The sequence below is a fragment of the Procambarus clarkii genome, chromosome 14 (assembly GCF_040958095.1).
Source record: "Procambarus clarkii isolate CNS0578487 chromosome 14, FALCON_Pclarkii_2.0, whole genome shotgun sequence".
Classification (NCBI taxonomy): Eukaryota; Metazoa; Arthropoda; class Malacostraca; order Decapoda; family Cambaridae; genus Procambarus; species Procambarus clarkii.
The window spans coordinates 46658078-46670840 of record NC_091163.1 but is presented as its reverse complement, the minus strand read 5'-3'; the positions used below and the strand labels follow the sequence as shown (position 1 = coordinate 46670840).

The window sequence follows — 12763 nt, the reverse complement described above, 5'->3', positions numbered from 1 at the left end:
TGGGGTTTCCATAGGCCATTGCTCCCTTTGCCTTTTTGAGGCGGCCAGGTTCTGGCTTGTGGTCCTCGGTAGGCTGAACTCCAGATGACTGATGACCCCGGACTAATATGCGCATATCAATCCGATAGCTCCAGAGAACCGGAGGGACTCACACAGAAAATAATTTTTTTTCGTTGTAAATACATTAACTTAATCAAATGTTCTTTATCCACAGGATAACAACCCAGAGGAATGTTCAGTGTGTTTTAACAATTATGATGACACACTGCTACGGCCTCGCACTCTGCCTTGTGGCCACACATTCTGCTCCAAGTGTATTGACAATGCTATCAAGAATGGTCAGCTGAACTGCCCCAGCTGCCGTGCCCAGCACACTGCCACAGCTGCTACTCAGTTCCCAATCAGTTATGGTATGGAGGCCTTTATCAGAAAACTAAAAGGTATGGAGGTTGTCCCAGTGAAAACGGTACCCACAAAACCCAATAAAGCTCCGACCAGAGGCATCAGTAAGAAGTTACGTTCCATGGTGGAGGAGCAGAAGAACAGCATCAGCAGCCTCATTACCAGCTGTGAAGAGGTACTGTCCCAGCTGGGGGAGTACCAGGGGCAGCTGGGGGACTGGAAGACTCAACACCTCCAGCTCCAGGACAGACTCTATGCTCTGGTAGAGCAGAACAAGTCAGCAATGAAGCTCTTGGAACTGGAGGATACCAGTGTGGTGGATATGACAACACAAGGAGAGGAAGGGAAGACTCAGCTGCAGGCCATGTTGGGGAGCCTCGACACAGTCAACACAGCACAGGAAGTTGGCACAACCATAGACACAGCTGATGAGTGCAGCATGAAGGTAGAAGATTGGCTCCAGAAGTGCCAGGAACTCTTCCCAGATGTCAACACTGTCCACACCTCAGTGAAGGTATGCTGCTGAAGGTCACATTGTTCTCACCCAACTGAGTGTAGTATTGCCTCTATATAAACACTTTTGATATGGAGACACATCAAGATGAGAGTAAACTTTATATATATAGGATGATATGGAGACACATCAAGATGAGAGTAAACTTTATATATATAGGATGATATGGAGACACATGAAGATGAGAGTAAACTTTATATATATAGGATGATATGGAGACACATCAAGATGAGAGTAAACTTTATATAGGATGATATGGAGACACATCAAGATGAGAGTAAACTTTATATATATAGGATGATATGGAGACACATCAAGATGAGAGTAAACTTTATATATATAGGATGATATGGAGACACATCAAGATGAGAGTAAACTTTATATATATAGGATGATATGGAGACACATCAAGATGAGAGTAAACTTTATATATATAGGATGATATGGAGACACATCAAGATGAGAGTAAACTTTATATAGGATGATATGGAGACACATCAAGATGAGAGTAAACTTTATATATATAGGATGATATGGAGACACATCAAGATGAGAGTAAACTTTATATATATAAGAAACTTTTTGTTTTAAAGCCTGAAACATTTTTATTAATAAAGTCAACTGTCATCTTGGTGTTTCTCTACACTGTGGTCAGCACTCAGTGTACACTACACTGTGGTCAGCACTCAGTGTACACTACACTGTGGTCAGCACTCAGTGTTCACTACACTGTGGTCAGCACTCAGTGTACACTACGCTGTGGTCAGCACTCAGTGTACACTACGCTGTGGTCAGCACTCAGTGTACACTACGCTGTGGTCAGCACTCGGTGTACACTACGCTGTGGTCAGCACTCAGTGTACACTACACTGTGGTCAGCACTCAGTGTACACTACACTGTGGTCAGCACTCTGTGTACACTACACTGTGGTCAGCACTCAGTGTTCACTACACTGTGGTCAGCACTCAGTGTACACTACACTGTGGTCAGCACTCAGTGTACACTACACTGTGGTCAGCACTCAGTGTACACTACACTGTGGTCAGCACTCAGTGTACACTACACTGTGGTCAGCACTCAGTGTACACTACACTGTGGTCAGCACTCAGTGTACACTACACTGTGGTCAGCACTCAGTGTACACTACACTGTGGTCAGCACTCAGTGTACACTACACTGTGGTCAGCACTCAGTGTACACTACACTGTGGTCAGCACTCAGTGTACACTACACTGTGGTCAGCACTCAGTGTACACTACACTGTGGTCAGCACTCAGTGTACACTACACTGTGGTCAGCACTCAGTGTACACTACACTGTGGTCAGCACTCAGTGTACACTACACTGGTCAGCACTCAGTGTACACTACACTGTGGTCAGCACTCAGTGTACACTACACTGTGGTCAGCACTCAGTGTACACTACACTGTGGTCAGCACTCAGTGTACACTACACTGTGGTCAGCACTCAGTGTACACTACACTGTGGTCAGCACTCAGTGTACACTACGCTGTATTCACCTAGTTTTGCTTGCGGGGGTTGAGCTCTGCTCTTTCGGTCCGCCTCTCAACTGTCAATCACTCAACTGTTACTAACTACTAATTTTTTTCTTGGGGAGCCCCTATGGCCCCGGAGCTATCCAGGCTGACATGAATATCCTTAACTTTGGCATCAGTTGATGTGGGTGGAGTTCTAGGCCTACCGGTGACCACGAGCCAGAACCTGGCCCCCTCAGAGAGGCACGAAGAGCAATGGTCTATAGAAATGCACATGTGGTTTTGGAGCATTCTATATCTGCCATCAACCGGGACAGGCACCCAGAAAGGTAAGCACCCCAAAACAAACCCGTGTTCTGGTTAAAACGGCAAAAATAGACAAACGAGGGGACAGAACTCCCCAAATGAAAACTAGCAAATGAGCATGACGGCACACAAGCTGCTCCTCATGTCTGCGCAGCTCCCCCCCTCCCCGGGAGGGGGAAGGGGAAGCCCCAGACCCTCGTGCCAGCGATCCACACCACAGTTCTTCGGCTGGTGTGATGCATCGCAGTCGTGTGGCTCCAGGTCCTGACTCTTGTGTTGTGTTGTGCTATGCTTTGGTTCAGTGCTGCTCTTACGGTGGCGTGGGAGCTGGAAGTATTATTCCAAGGTACTCGTGCTGCATGCGCTTAGGGTTCCCTTCCCTAAGTGCCCTGTAAGTACCGCCCTTGGAGCTTGGGGTTATCATCCACAAGTCACCTTCGGACTACCTCTGTTGGTCTTTTGCTGCTCAGCGATTGACCGCCCCGAGTGTTTGGGGGGTAGGTTTCCCTCCCTTGTTTACCTTGGGGTAAGTGGTAGCATTTGCAGTTGTTGGGGTGCGGGGTACTGCTCAGCTAGTTTTTGCCTATAACAACAGCCGGCTCTGTTCCTTTTGGGTACGTTGCCATCTTGCGAGGATTTTTTTTTTTTTTTGATTGGTGGGGGGAGGGGGTCTGCCTCAGTGTTACTTTCCCTTGTTTTACTATGGGTTGCTTTTGTTTGGTGGTACCCCCTGCTTTGCCCTCGTGAGTGGACATGTCCCGAGGGCTCAGCTTTAGCAGTGTTGTTTGGTAGCTTTGGCGCCGGTTAGCAGTACACTGCCCGGGATTACCCTTAGCAGACCCAGTCTAGTGGCCCTGGGAAACTCCGCGGGGGCACTCGGGTCCGATGGATGTGACCCCTGAGTCTCCTCTCACTTTGTGTGAGTTTGAGGGTTGCTCTGTCCCTTTGTCTCAGGGCGACACTTATTGTTTTTGCCTCCGTCATGCTGCCTGTTGGGTCGGTGACACATTCGACCCAGAGTCCTGCGAGATTTGTTGCTTGTTTGTGACTCAGTTCACCCAATCTACAGATGACATTGTTCTGGTGCAGGCGGCTCGCACGTTGCAGGATAGGTTTAGGTTGTTGCAACGTGTTCGGTTGGTTGCTTCCCCGGATGCCCTGAGGCTACCCCGATTTGCTTAACCCTTAAATGGCGCATAGCTATATACCATTTGACACCCACAGGCGCATACCAAAAAAAAAAAAAAAATTATTTTTTCTTCCTAACCTGTTAATTTGTGTTCACTGATCATGGGAAAAATAATGAAAAAATCGTAAGTGGCATATATTGCCCGCTATAGGGCGGGGAATTCTGGCAAAAATCAGGCGCTGACTGAGCGTGCGTCCCAGGCGGTCTGTTGATCGCCAGCTGTCAGGCCGGAGTTTCCACAAAGAGATAATTACCTAATTATTTCAATGTCTCTGATTGATTTTTCGTAGTTTTTTTGCTGTAATATTATTCAATAGTGTGTAGTTTGATATATTTATATAATAAAATGAGTGAATCATCGCTGTACTCAAAAATATGGTGTGCATATTGTTGATTCAATTATGTTCATCAAACAGTGAACAAATACTTTGTCGGTTATTACACTATATACACAGGTTATATATAAGTAACTGCATGTTTTGTTCACCATGACGAACCACTGAGTTGGTATGCTGAGTGGCAGTGGCAGTGGCAGGCAGTGACTGGCTGCCACTCCCTCCCTCACCTCACCTCACCTGATTTGCCACCATTCTCCACCCACCATACTGTTTTTGCTTTTATATACAGACGTTATATATAAGTATTTACATGTTTTGTTCACCATAACTGTACATCTAAGCTTTTATGGTGAGTAAAGGCTCAAAGACGTACCTACTCACACAGTCAGCTGGTGGCGGCCGCCCTCAAGGCCAGACGCACTAATATTTCTCCTACAACAATACTGTTTGTGGTGTTATTACGCTATTTACACACATTATATATAAATATCTACCTGTTTTATTCACCATACTTGTACAAGTAAACTGGTATGGTGCCCAAAGACCATCGTGGTCATCAGTAAACAACATGGTAAGTCCTGCAGACGACGCTCCTCCCTCACCAAAATGGCAGCTCCCAACCTCCTACTCTCGCTGTTATCTCACACTATACACACGTTATATATAAGTATCTACATTTGTGTTCACCATAGCGAACCACTAAGCTGGTATGGTGAGTGCAGTCAATAAAAGGTGGCCACACACACTCAAAAGACACCGCCACCATCCTCTCTCCCACAGCATTACTCCCTCCATGGCGCACAGTGCCAAATATCACCACAATCCTGCTATTATCAGAGCCCTGGTCAGTTTTATCACAGTCAGGGGTCTTCTGTAATAATATCATCGCTACATAATAGCATGAACAAGTATATTATGGCATTTTTAGGCGATGCTGTGGTCACAAGCTGAACAGCAGTGCTGTGAGTTCATGCTGTGTGCGTCAGGCTTGGTAGCTGTCTCAATACTGAGGCCCCTAACACCCGGGAGTTTGGCCCACGATTTTTTTTAAAAATGGCGTCTGTTTACAAGAGCCCTGATGAAGGTGTGGTAAACCCCGTGTATCCGCGGGCCGTTTAAATCTTGCGTAGTACTCCAAAGCATCACATGATGCGATGCGCAATTTACTGCAAGTCGGTCAAAGCATCATATGATGTGATGCGCAATTGAAGGGTTAAAGAGACCCAGACTTTGGGGTGTTGGTCACTTCGGCCTTGGTTCAGTCCGCGCCCCCCTTGTTCTTTCCCTGCTGTGGTTCATTCAGTTCCTTCCCCCCCCCCCTACTACACATAAGGGGCATAACTGGCCGACCCCTCACAGTGTTCAAGAGAGAACTGGATAAGCACCTCCAAAGGGTACCTGATCAACCAGGCTGTGACTCATACGTCAGGCTGCGAGCAGCTGCGTCCAACAGCCTGGTTGATCAGTCCGGCAACCAGGAGGCCTGGTCGACGACCGGGCCGCGGGGACGCTAAGCCCCGGAAGCACCTCAAGGTAACCTCAAGGTAACCCACCCCCCCCTTCCGGCTCACAAGTGTCTGAGGGCTTCGGGGTTGGGGCAGGGTTTAGAGGTTTCTGAGACTCGGGCGGTTTCGGGGGTTGCCTCTTCTGGGGTGGCGATGGAGGTATTCGAGTCTGTTCCTCCAGCCATAGCTCCAGGGTCTGACCATTGGGCCCGTTCTCTTTATGCCATTCTGGCCGCCCCGGCTTTTTCTTGTGAGACCGGGGCTATGGAGGACGACTCGCTCCCGGGGCCTGACGTGGAGGCTCCCGGGGTTGGGGAGGAGCTGGCTTGGGGGCCTTGGGCCCCATTGGACCCTTGGAGGGTTGGAACACCCTCTGAGCAAGGCTTACGGTTACAAGGAGTGGGGTTTTCCTTTCCCCCCCCTCTGTGTACGAGTTGGATTTGGGTTCGGCTCCTCCCCGTGTTGGGTTCCATGTCCCTGCGGGTCCTTCGGTTCCATCCTACCAGAGGTTTTCGGCTTCCTGCATCTCACCTGCTGATGTGCGGGCGGCCATTGCAGCTTACCTCCTGCACGACCCGGAGTATGCCTCCATAATGGATGAGACGAAGCCCATTATGCCTCCATAATGGGCTTCGTCTCTGTACCGGGTTTGTTATGAGGTTCAGGGTTCGTCCTGGCTTGCGGACTGGCCTTTGTTCTCGCTGGATGCTTGGGAAGCCTTCTGTCGTACCCACACACTTCAGTGGCACGAGGCGTTGACTGTGGTCCAGGTCCAAAGTCCAAAGTGTCCTGGGGGGACACTTTGAGCACCTTAATGAGTGCCTTTTTGCTCCAGCCCTTCTGCTGGATGTTGGCACGGTTCAGCTTCACGTGCAGGTTCCTTCCCTGTCGGCTGCACTTGTGGCAGAGGACTTTCGTGCACGTGGCCTGTTGACTGCGCTTGTGGCTGAGGACTTGTGCACACGTGGCCTGTTGACTTCGGTCCTGCATTTCTTTTCCCTCCTGGAGCTGTCATCGGATTGGCTTGAGGAGGATATGGAGGCGCTTGGGGCCGTTCCTTGGGTCTGGTGCCTTGGTCTCGGCTGCTCGTGCGTTGTCTGCACTTTTCAAGCTGTTTGCGACAATCCTGCGGGATGCACTGTCGCGGTTTTTCACTGCACGTCTCTCGTGTCGACAGGTGGTTCTCACTTCCTCCTTGGAATCCGCTTGGGCCCTGACTTTTAGACTGTCTTTGCCCTTTTGGTGTTTGCGGCCTATGCGGTCGAATAGTATATGCGGGCAGCTTCTTCCAGCTGCCGCCCAATGTCTGACTTGTTGGTTTTCCAGGGTTCCCGGGTGGGTTCTTCCCGGATGGGTCGTGCCAGGGCTCGTGGTTCTGCTCGTCGGGTAGGGCACAGGTGCCAGTTTCAGAGCCGGTTCCACCTTCGGTCCCGGCTGCACCTGGTTGTCGCGGTGATCGCTCTGTGTGCAGGTCGGATTCTCATAAGGGGCCTCGACCATTTTGCAGTTCTTCTCACAGCCTACAGTGGCGTTGGGTGGCTCCTCCTCCTCAGGGAGGGTTCGGAGCTGGCAGGGCAGGTCTCTTCTGTGCTTTTTCAGGTCATCTTGGAGTGGGTGAGCTTGGGCGTGGTCGAAATGACGACATCTCTCAGGTGGGTTTCCCGCTGTTTCTGGTTCCGAAATGGGATTGTGCGGACCTGCGGTTCATTCTGGACTTGCTAAGTCTGAACCCCTGGGTTTCCTGCTCCCTTTTGGATGCCCACTCTGTCCCAGGTCCGGCTGCTGTTGGAGCCGGGTGCTTGGATGGTGTTCCTGGACCTCAAGGATGCGTATTGGCATGTTCCGAGTCATCCGGGGTTCAGGGACTGGCTCAGTTTTGTTGTGGGGCGTCGGAGTTATTGCTTTCGTTGTCTCCCGTTCGAGTTGAACCTGGGGTCTCACATGTTCACGCGCTTTACCCGGGTCGTGGTGGCCTGTCTGCGTCCGTTAGGTATTCGGGTGTTGACTTACCTTGATGACTGGCTGGTTTGGGCTCCCAGTTGGTCCGTGTGTCTGCTCGCCAGGGGTTTAGTGCTTTTCCAGCTAGCCGGGTTCGGGTTCCTGGTGAACTGGCGGAAGTCCAATCTGGTTCCCAATCTGGAGTCTCCTACCACTGCAGTCCCGCGTGTGTTTGTTTCTGGGGGTTCACGGGTCACCCGGAGGTTGCTTGAGGGTTTGTGTGGGAGTCTGAACTTTGCAATGATGGTCTACTCACTGGTCGGGTTTGGCTTCGTCGGCTGTTCTGGTTCCTTCGGGGACGTCCCTTTCGCCTCTTATGGGATCGTTGGGTTCGACTCCCAGAGGGCCTTATGTCAGCTGCTGCGTTGCCAGCTTCCTCTTCAGGTTTTTCCGGGTTCAGTGCCTTGGCGCCTACCCGAGCCCTCGCTCAATGTGTTCATGGAAGCGTTATCTCTTGGCTGGGGCTTTATGACCAGTGCTCACCAGCCCAGCCAGGGGCGGTGGGGTTCATCCTTCCATCGGGCCCACAGCACTGTGTGGGTGTTCGCTGCGATGTGGTTCGTGCTTCGGAGGGTTCGGGTCGCCTGCGGATCAACGATCCGGCTCCATTCGGACTGCTCTCCGGTGGTTCATTGCCTGAACTGAGGGGGTTCGATGCAGTCCTTGGCTCTTTGGGGCTGGTCGCTTCGGGTGACTCGTCTGCTGAGTTCTCGGAGTTTGGCTCTCCTGGGGGGTTCACTTCTGGGGGGTGTCCAATGTCCTGGTGAATGGGCTGTCCTGGTTCGTTCCCCTTTCCATGGAATAGACGGTCGATGCCGACTCATTTAGTTGGCGCTGCCAGAAGTTCAAGCGCCCGTTCAGGTGGACCTCATCGGGTCGGCGTGGTCGAGGCATCTTCCGGTATATATGGCGCCCTTCCTCAACCATGAGGCTGTCGGGACCGACGCCTTCCACCAGGACTGGTCGAAGTGGTGGTTCCTGTACCTCTTTGCCCCGGTTCAGCTGTTGCTCAAGGTTCTGGCTCGCTTGGAGCCTTGCCAGGGGTGAGTAGTCCTCTTGGCCCAGTGGTGGCCGGCCCAGCCATAGTTTCAGGCACTGCTTGCCCGGTGTCCGAACCTGGAGGTTTTCCGCGGCTCCGCCTCATTCAATAGATCGGTCTGGTCCATTATGAGACTGGTTCACTCTTCTCCTCGATGTCTTTGCATTTGGTGTTTTTGACTTGGGGTTTATCACCCTATGTATGGTGATCAAGTGGCTTGTTTGATGGTTTCTCACCTGCGGGCTTCATCTCGGCGGCAGTATGAAGTTTCCTGGCGATCCTTCCGGTTCTTTTTGACTCTTCGTCTCTGTACTTTCCTTTCAGTTTGGGTGGTGTTGTTCTTTCTCTCGTGGTTGTTCCAGGACCGTCCTCTTATGCCGAATACTGTCGCCTCGTATCGTGCGTCGTTGGCGGAGCCGCTGCAGCTTGCTTTCAGTATAGATGTAACTTCTGTACAGTTCCGCAAGCTGTCTCGCGCGTTGTTTCACCTCCGACCTGCTCATGTGCAGCCTGAGCAGTCCTGGTCCTTGGACAGAGTGCTCTCCTATCTCTCTTCTCATCGGTTTTTTGTGGGCCCCTTCAGTTCAGGATTGTTTTTTTAAGGCTCTTTTCCTGTTGGCATTGGCCTCTGGGGGTCAGGTTGGAGAGCTTCATGCTCTCCTACGGCGCAGGGGTTTCTGCTCTTTTGGTTGTGGTGATAGGTTTGTTCGTTTGCAGCTGTCTCCTTCTTCTCTGGCGAACAATGAGACTGCAGGTTTCTGGAGGAGTCCTTGGGTTGTTGATGCTTGGTTGGTCAGGCCGGGGGTGCATCATGTTTTGTGTCCGGTTGTGGCCATTATTTGCGTGCCATGTCTTCTGTGTCCGGGGATGCGCTTTGGGTTGATCCGGTTTCCCTTCTAACCTGTTTGGTGGTACAGGTCTCTCAGGTCGTCCGCATTGTTATTAAGTCTAGCCAGCCTGTGGTCTATCCCCGTGCCCGTGATGTTCGTAAGTTTGCTGCTCTCATTGCCATCTCTAGGAACATGTCCTGGGCTGACATTTGGGTACGGGATTTTTGGTGGTTGAACAGGGTCCTGGCTGCATGCTATCTCGTTAACGTTCCTGGGCCTTGTCGGGCCTGTGCCACTTTGGATCGGCGGCTGCAGCCTGTCTTGACTTTGAGTTGAGATGTGAGCACCGACCGCCTCCTAGGTAAGTCTATTTTCTTTTTCGTCTTTTGTGAAGTAGCTCCGGGGAGCCGTAGGGGCTACCCCCAGAAAACCAGCGTTGAATGTAATGAAAAGCTATTTTCTGGGTGAGTCCCATAGGCTCCCCGGCAACCCTCCCTCCCTCTGGTCAGAGGTTTTTGTGTATTTTGATATCTAGCTTCAGAACTGGGGTGTGGATCACCGGCGCGGAGGGTCTGGGGCTCCCGCTTTTCCTTCCTGAGGAGGTAGGGGGAGGAACTGCGCAGACAAGCGGCACGGCTCATGTTGACTCATGCTCATTTGCTCGTTATCATTTGGGGAGTTCTGTCCACTCGTTTGTTTATTTTTGTCGTTTTAACCAGAATACGGGGCTAGTTTTGGGGCGCTTACCTTTCTGGGTGCCTATCCCGGTCGATGGCAGATATAGAATGCTCCAAAATCACATTTGCATTTCTACAGGCCATTTCTCCTCGTGCCTCTCTGAGGGGGGCCAGGTTTTGGCTCGTGGTCCCCAGTAGGCCTAGAACTCCACCCACATTGACTGATGCCAAAGTTAGGGATATTCATATCAGCCTGGATAGCTCTGGAGAGCCTCCGGGACTCACCCAGAAAATGGCGTTTCATTACATTCAAAGCTGTTTTTCACACACACACACACACACACACACACACACACACACACACACACACACACACACACACACACACACACACACACACACACACACACCCAGGAAGCAGCCCGTAACTGTGGTCAGCACTCAGTGTTTACTACAACTAAATAAAGACTTTGGGTCCAGAATATAGACAATGCTTCATCAGTTAGAACTAATGACTTGACTCATAACTAATATTATAACCCAAGTCTCAAGGCAGCATGTTATACTTGAGTCCTTCACATGTTGACCCATTTGTGTATGTCAGCATGTCTATTATCTCTTAACTCAGAGCCAGATGCTTCATTATAGTCCAGTTACTTTACTCAGAGCCAGATGCTTCATTATAGTCCAGTTACTTTACTCAGAGCCAGATGCTTCATTATAGTCCAGTTACTTTACTCAGAGCCAGATGCTTCATTATAGTCCAGTTACTTTACTCAGAGCCAGATGCTTCATTATAGTCCAGTTACTTTACTCAGAGCCAGATGCTTCATTATAGTCCAGTTACTTTACTCAGAGCCAGATGCTTCATTATAGTCCAGTTACTTTACTCAGAGCCAGATGCTTCATTATAGTCCAGTTACTTTACTCAGAGCCAGATGCTTCATTATAGTCCAGTTACTTTACTCAGAGCCTGATGCTTCATTATAGTCCAGTTACTTTACTCAGAGCCAGATGCTTCATTATAGTCCAGTTACTTTACTCAGAGCCAGATGCTTCATTATAGTCCAGTTACTTTACTCAGAGCCAGATGCTTCATTATAGTCCAGTTACTCAGAGCCAGATGCTTCATTATAGTCCAGTTACTTTACTCAGAGCCTGATGCTTCATTATAGTCCAGTTACTTTACTCAGAGCCAGATGCTTCATTATAGTCCAGTTACTTTACTCAGAGCCAGATGCTTCATTATAGTCCAGTTACTTTACTCAGAGCCAGATGCTTCATTATAGTCCAGTTACTTTACTCAGAGCCTGATGCTTCATTATAGTCCAGTTACTTTACTCAGAGCCTGATGCTTCATTATAGTCCAGTTACTTTACTCAGAGCCAGATGCTTCATTATAGTCCAGTTACTTTACTCAGAGCCTGATGCTTCATTATAGTCCAGCCTCCATCATTAATGTTTGTGTTGGTAATGACAGGTGCAGGAGACCATCAGGGAGGCCCTGGAGATGACGACCACAGAGACAGGTGCCACAGCTGACCCCGTACACCTGGGAGACTCAGCCTCCACCATTAATGTTTGTGTTGGTAATGACAGGTGCAGGAGACCATCAGGGAGGCCCTGGAGATGACGACCACAGAGACAGGTGCCACAGCTGACCCCGTACACCTGGGAGACTCAGACTCCAGCATTAATGTTTGTGTTGGTAATGACAGGTGCAGGAGACCATCAGGGAGGCCCTGGAGATGACGACCACAGAGACAGGTGCCACAGCTGACCCCGTACACCTGGGAGACTCAGCCTCCACCATTAATGTTTGTGTTGGTAATGACAGGTGCAGGAGACCATCAGGGAGGCCCTGGAGATGACGACCACAGAGACAGGTGCCACAGCTGACCCCGTACACCTGGGAGACTCGGACTCCAGCATCATGACTAAAGTTAAGGAAATCACTGGAGAAATCTCCCAAAAGGAAATAACAGTAAGTTTTTTATTTTCTCTCATTGGTCATGTTAAAATATATTGAGTTACATTTTGAAGACAGGAAGACTGTTCTTAGGTTAATTGAGGTTTCCCTAAGTCAACTACTGACTTTCCTCAACATGCAATCCGCAATCCAGCCTAACTCCTGCATAAATATTTACTGGTAGGTGAACAGAGGCATCAGATAAATGGAAACATGTGAACCATTTCAGCTACAGTTCCAACATCAACCCCCTGCCAGTAGAGGGGGGCTGGAGCTACAAGTGCAGCACCAACTCCCTGCCAGTAGAGGAAGGCTGGAACTACTGGTCCAGCACCAACCCCCTGCCAGTAGAGGGGGGGGGGGCTGGAGCTACAGGTCCAGCACCAACCCCCTGCCAGTAGAGGGGGGCTGGAGCTACTGGTCCAGCACCAACCCCCTGCCAGTAGAGGAAGGCTGGAACTACTGGTCCAGCACCAACCCCCTGCCAGTAGAGTGGGGC

At 50.3% G+C, this 12763-nt stretch overlaps 1 protein-coding gene across 1 annotated transcript in view; it reads left to right on the top strand.

The window, feature by feature from the left end:
* Positions 1 to 205: 205 nt before the first annotated feature.
* Positions 206 to 12763, top strand: part of LOC138364817 (uncharacterized) — a gene marked incomplete at its 5' end in the record, with an annotated part of 64965 nt that continues 52407 nt past the window's right edge. The window contains 2 exons of the mRNA XM_069324800.1: positions 206 to 919; positions 12139 to 12279. Coding sequence (XP_069180901.1) covers positions 206 to 919; positions 12139 to 12279 — 855 coding nt within the window. The remainder of the gene's footprint in view (positions 920 to 12138; positions 12280 to 12763) is intronic.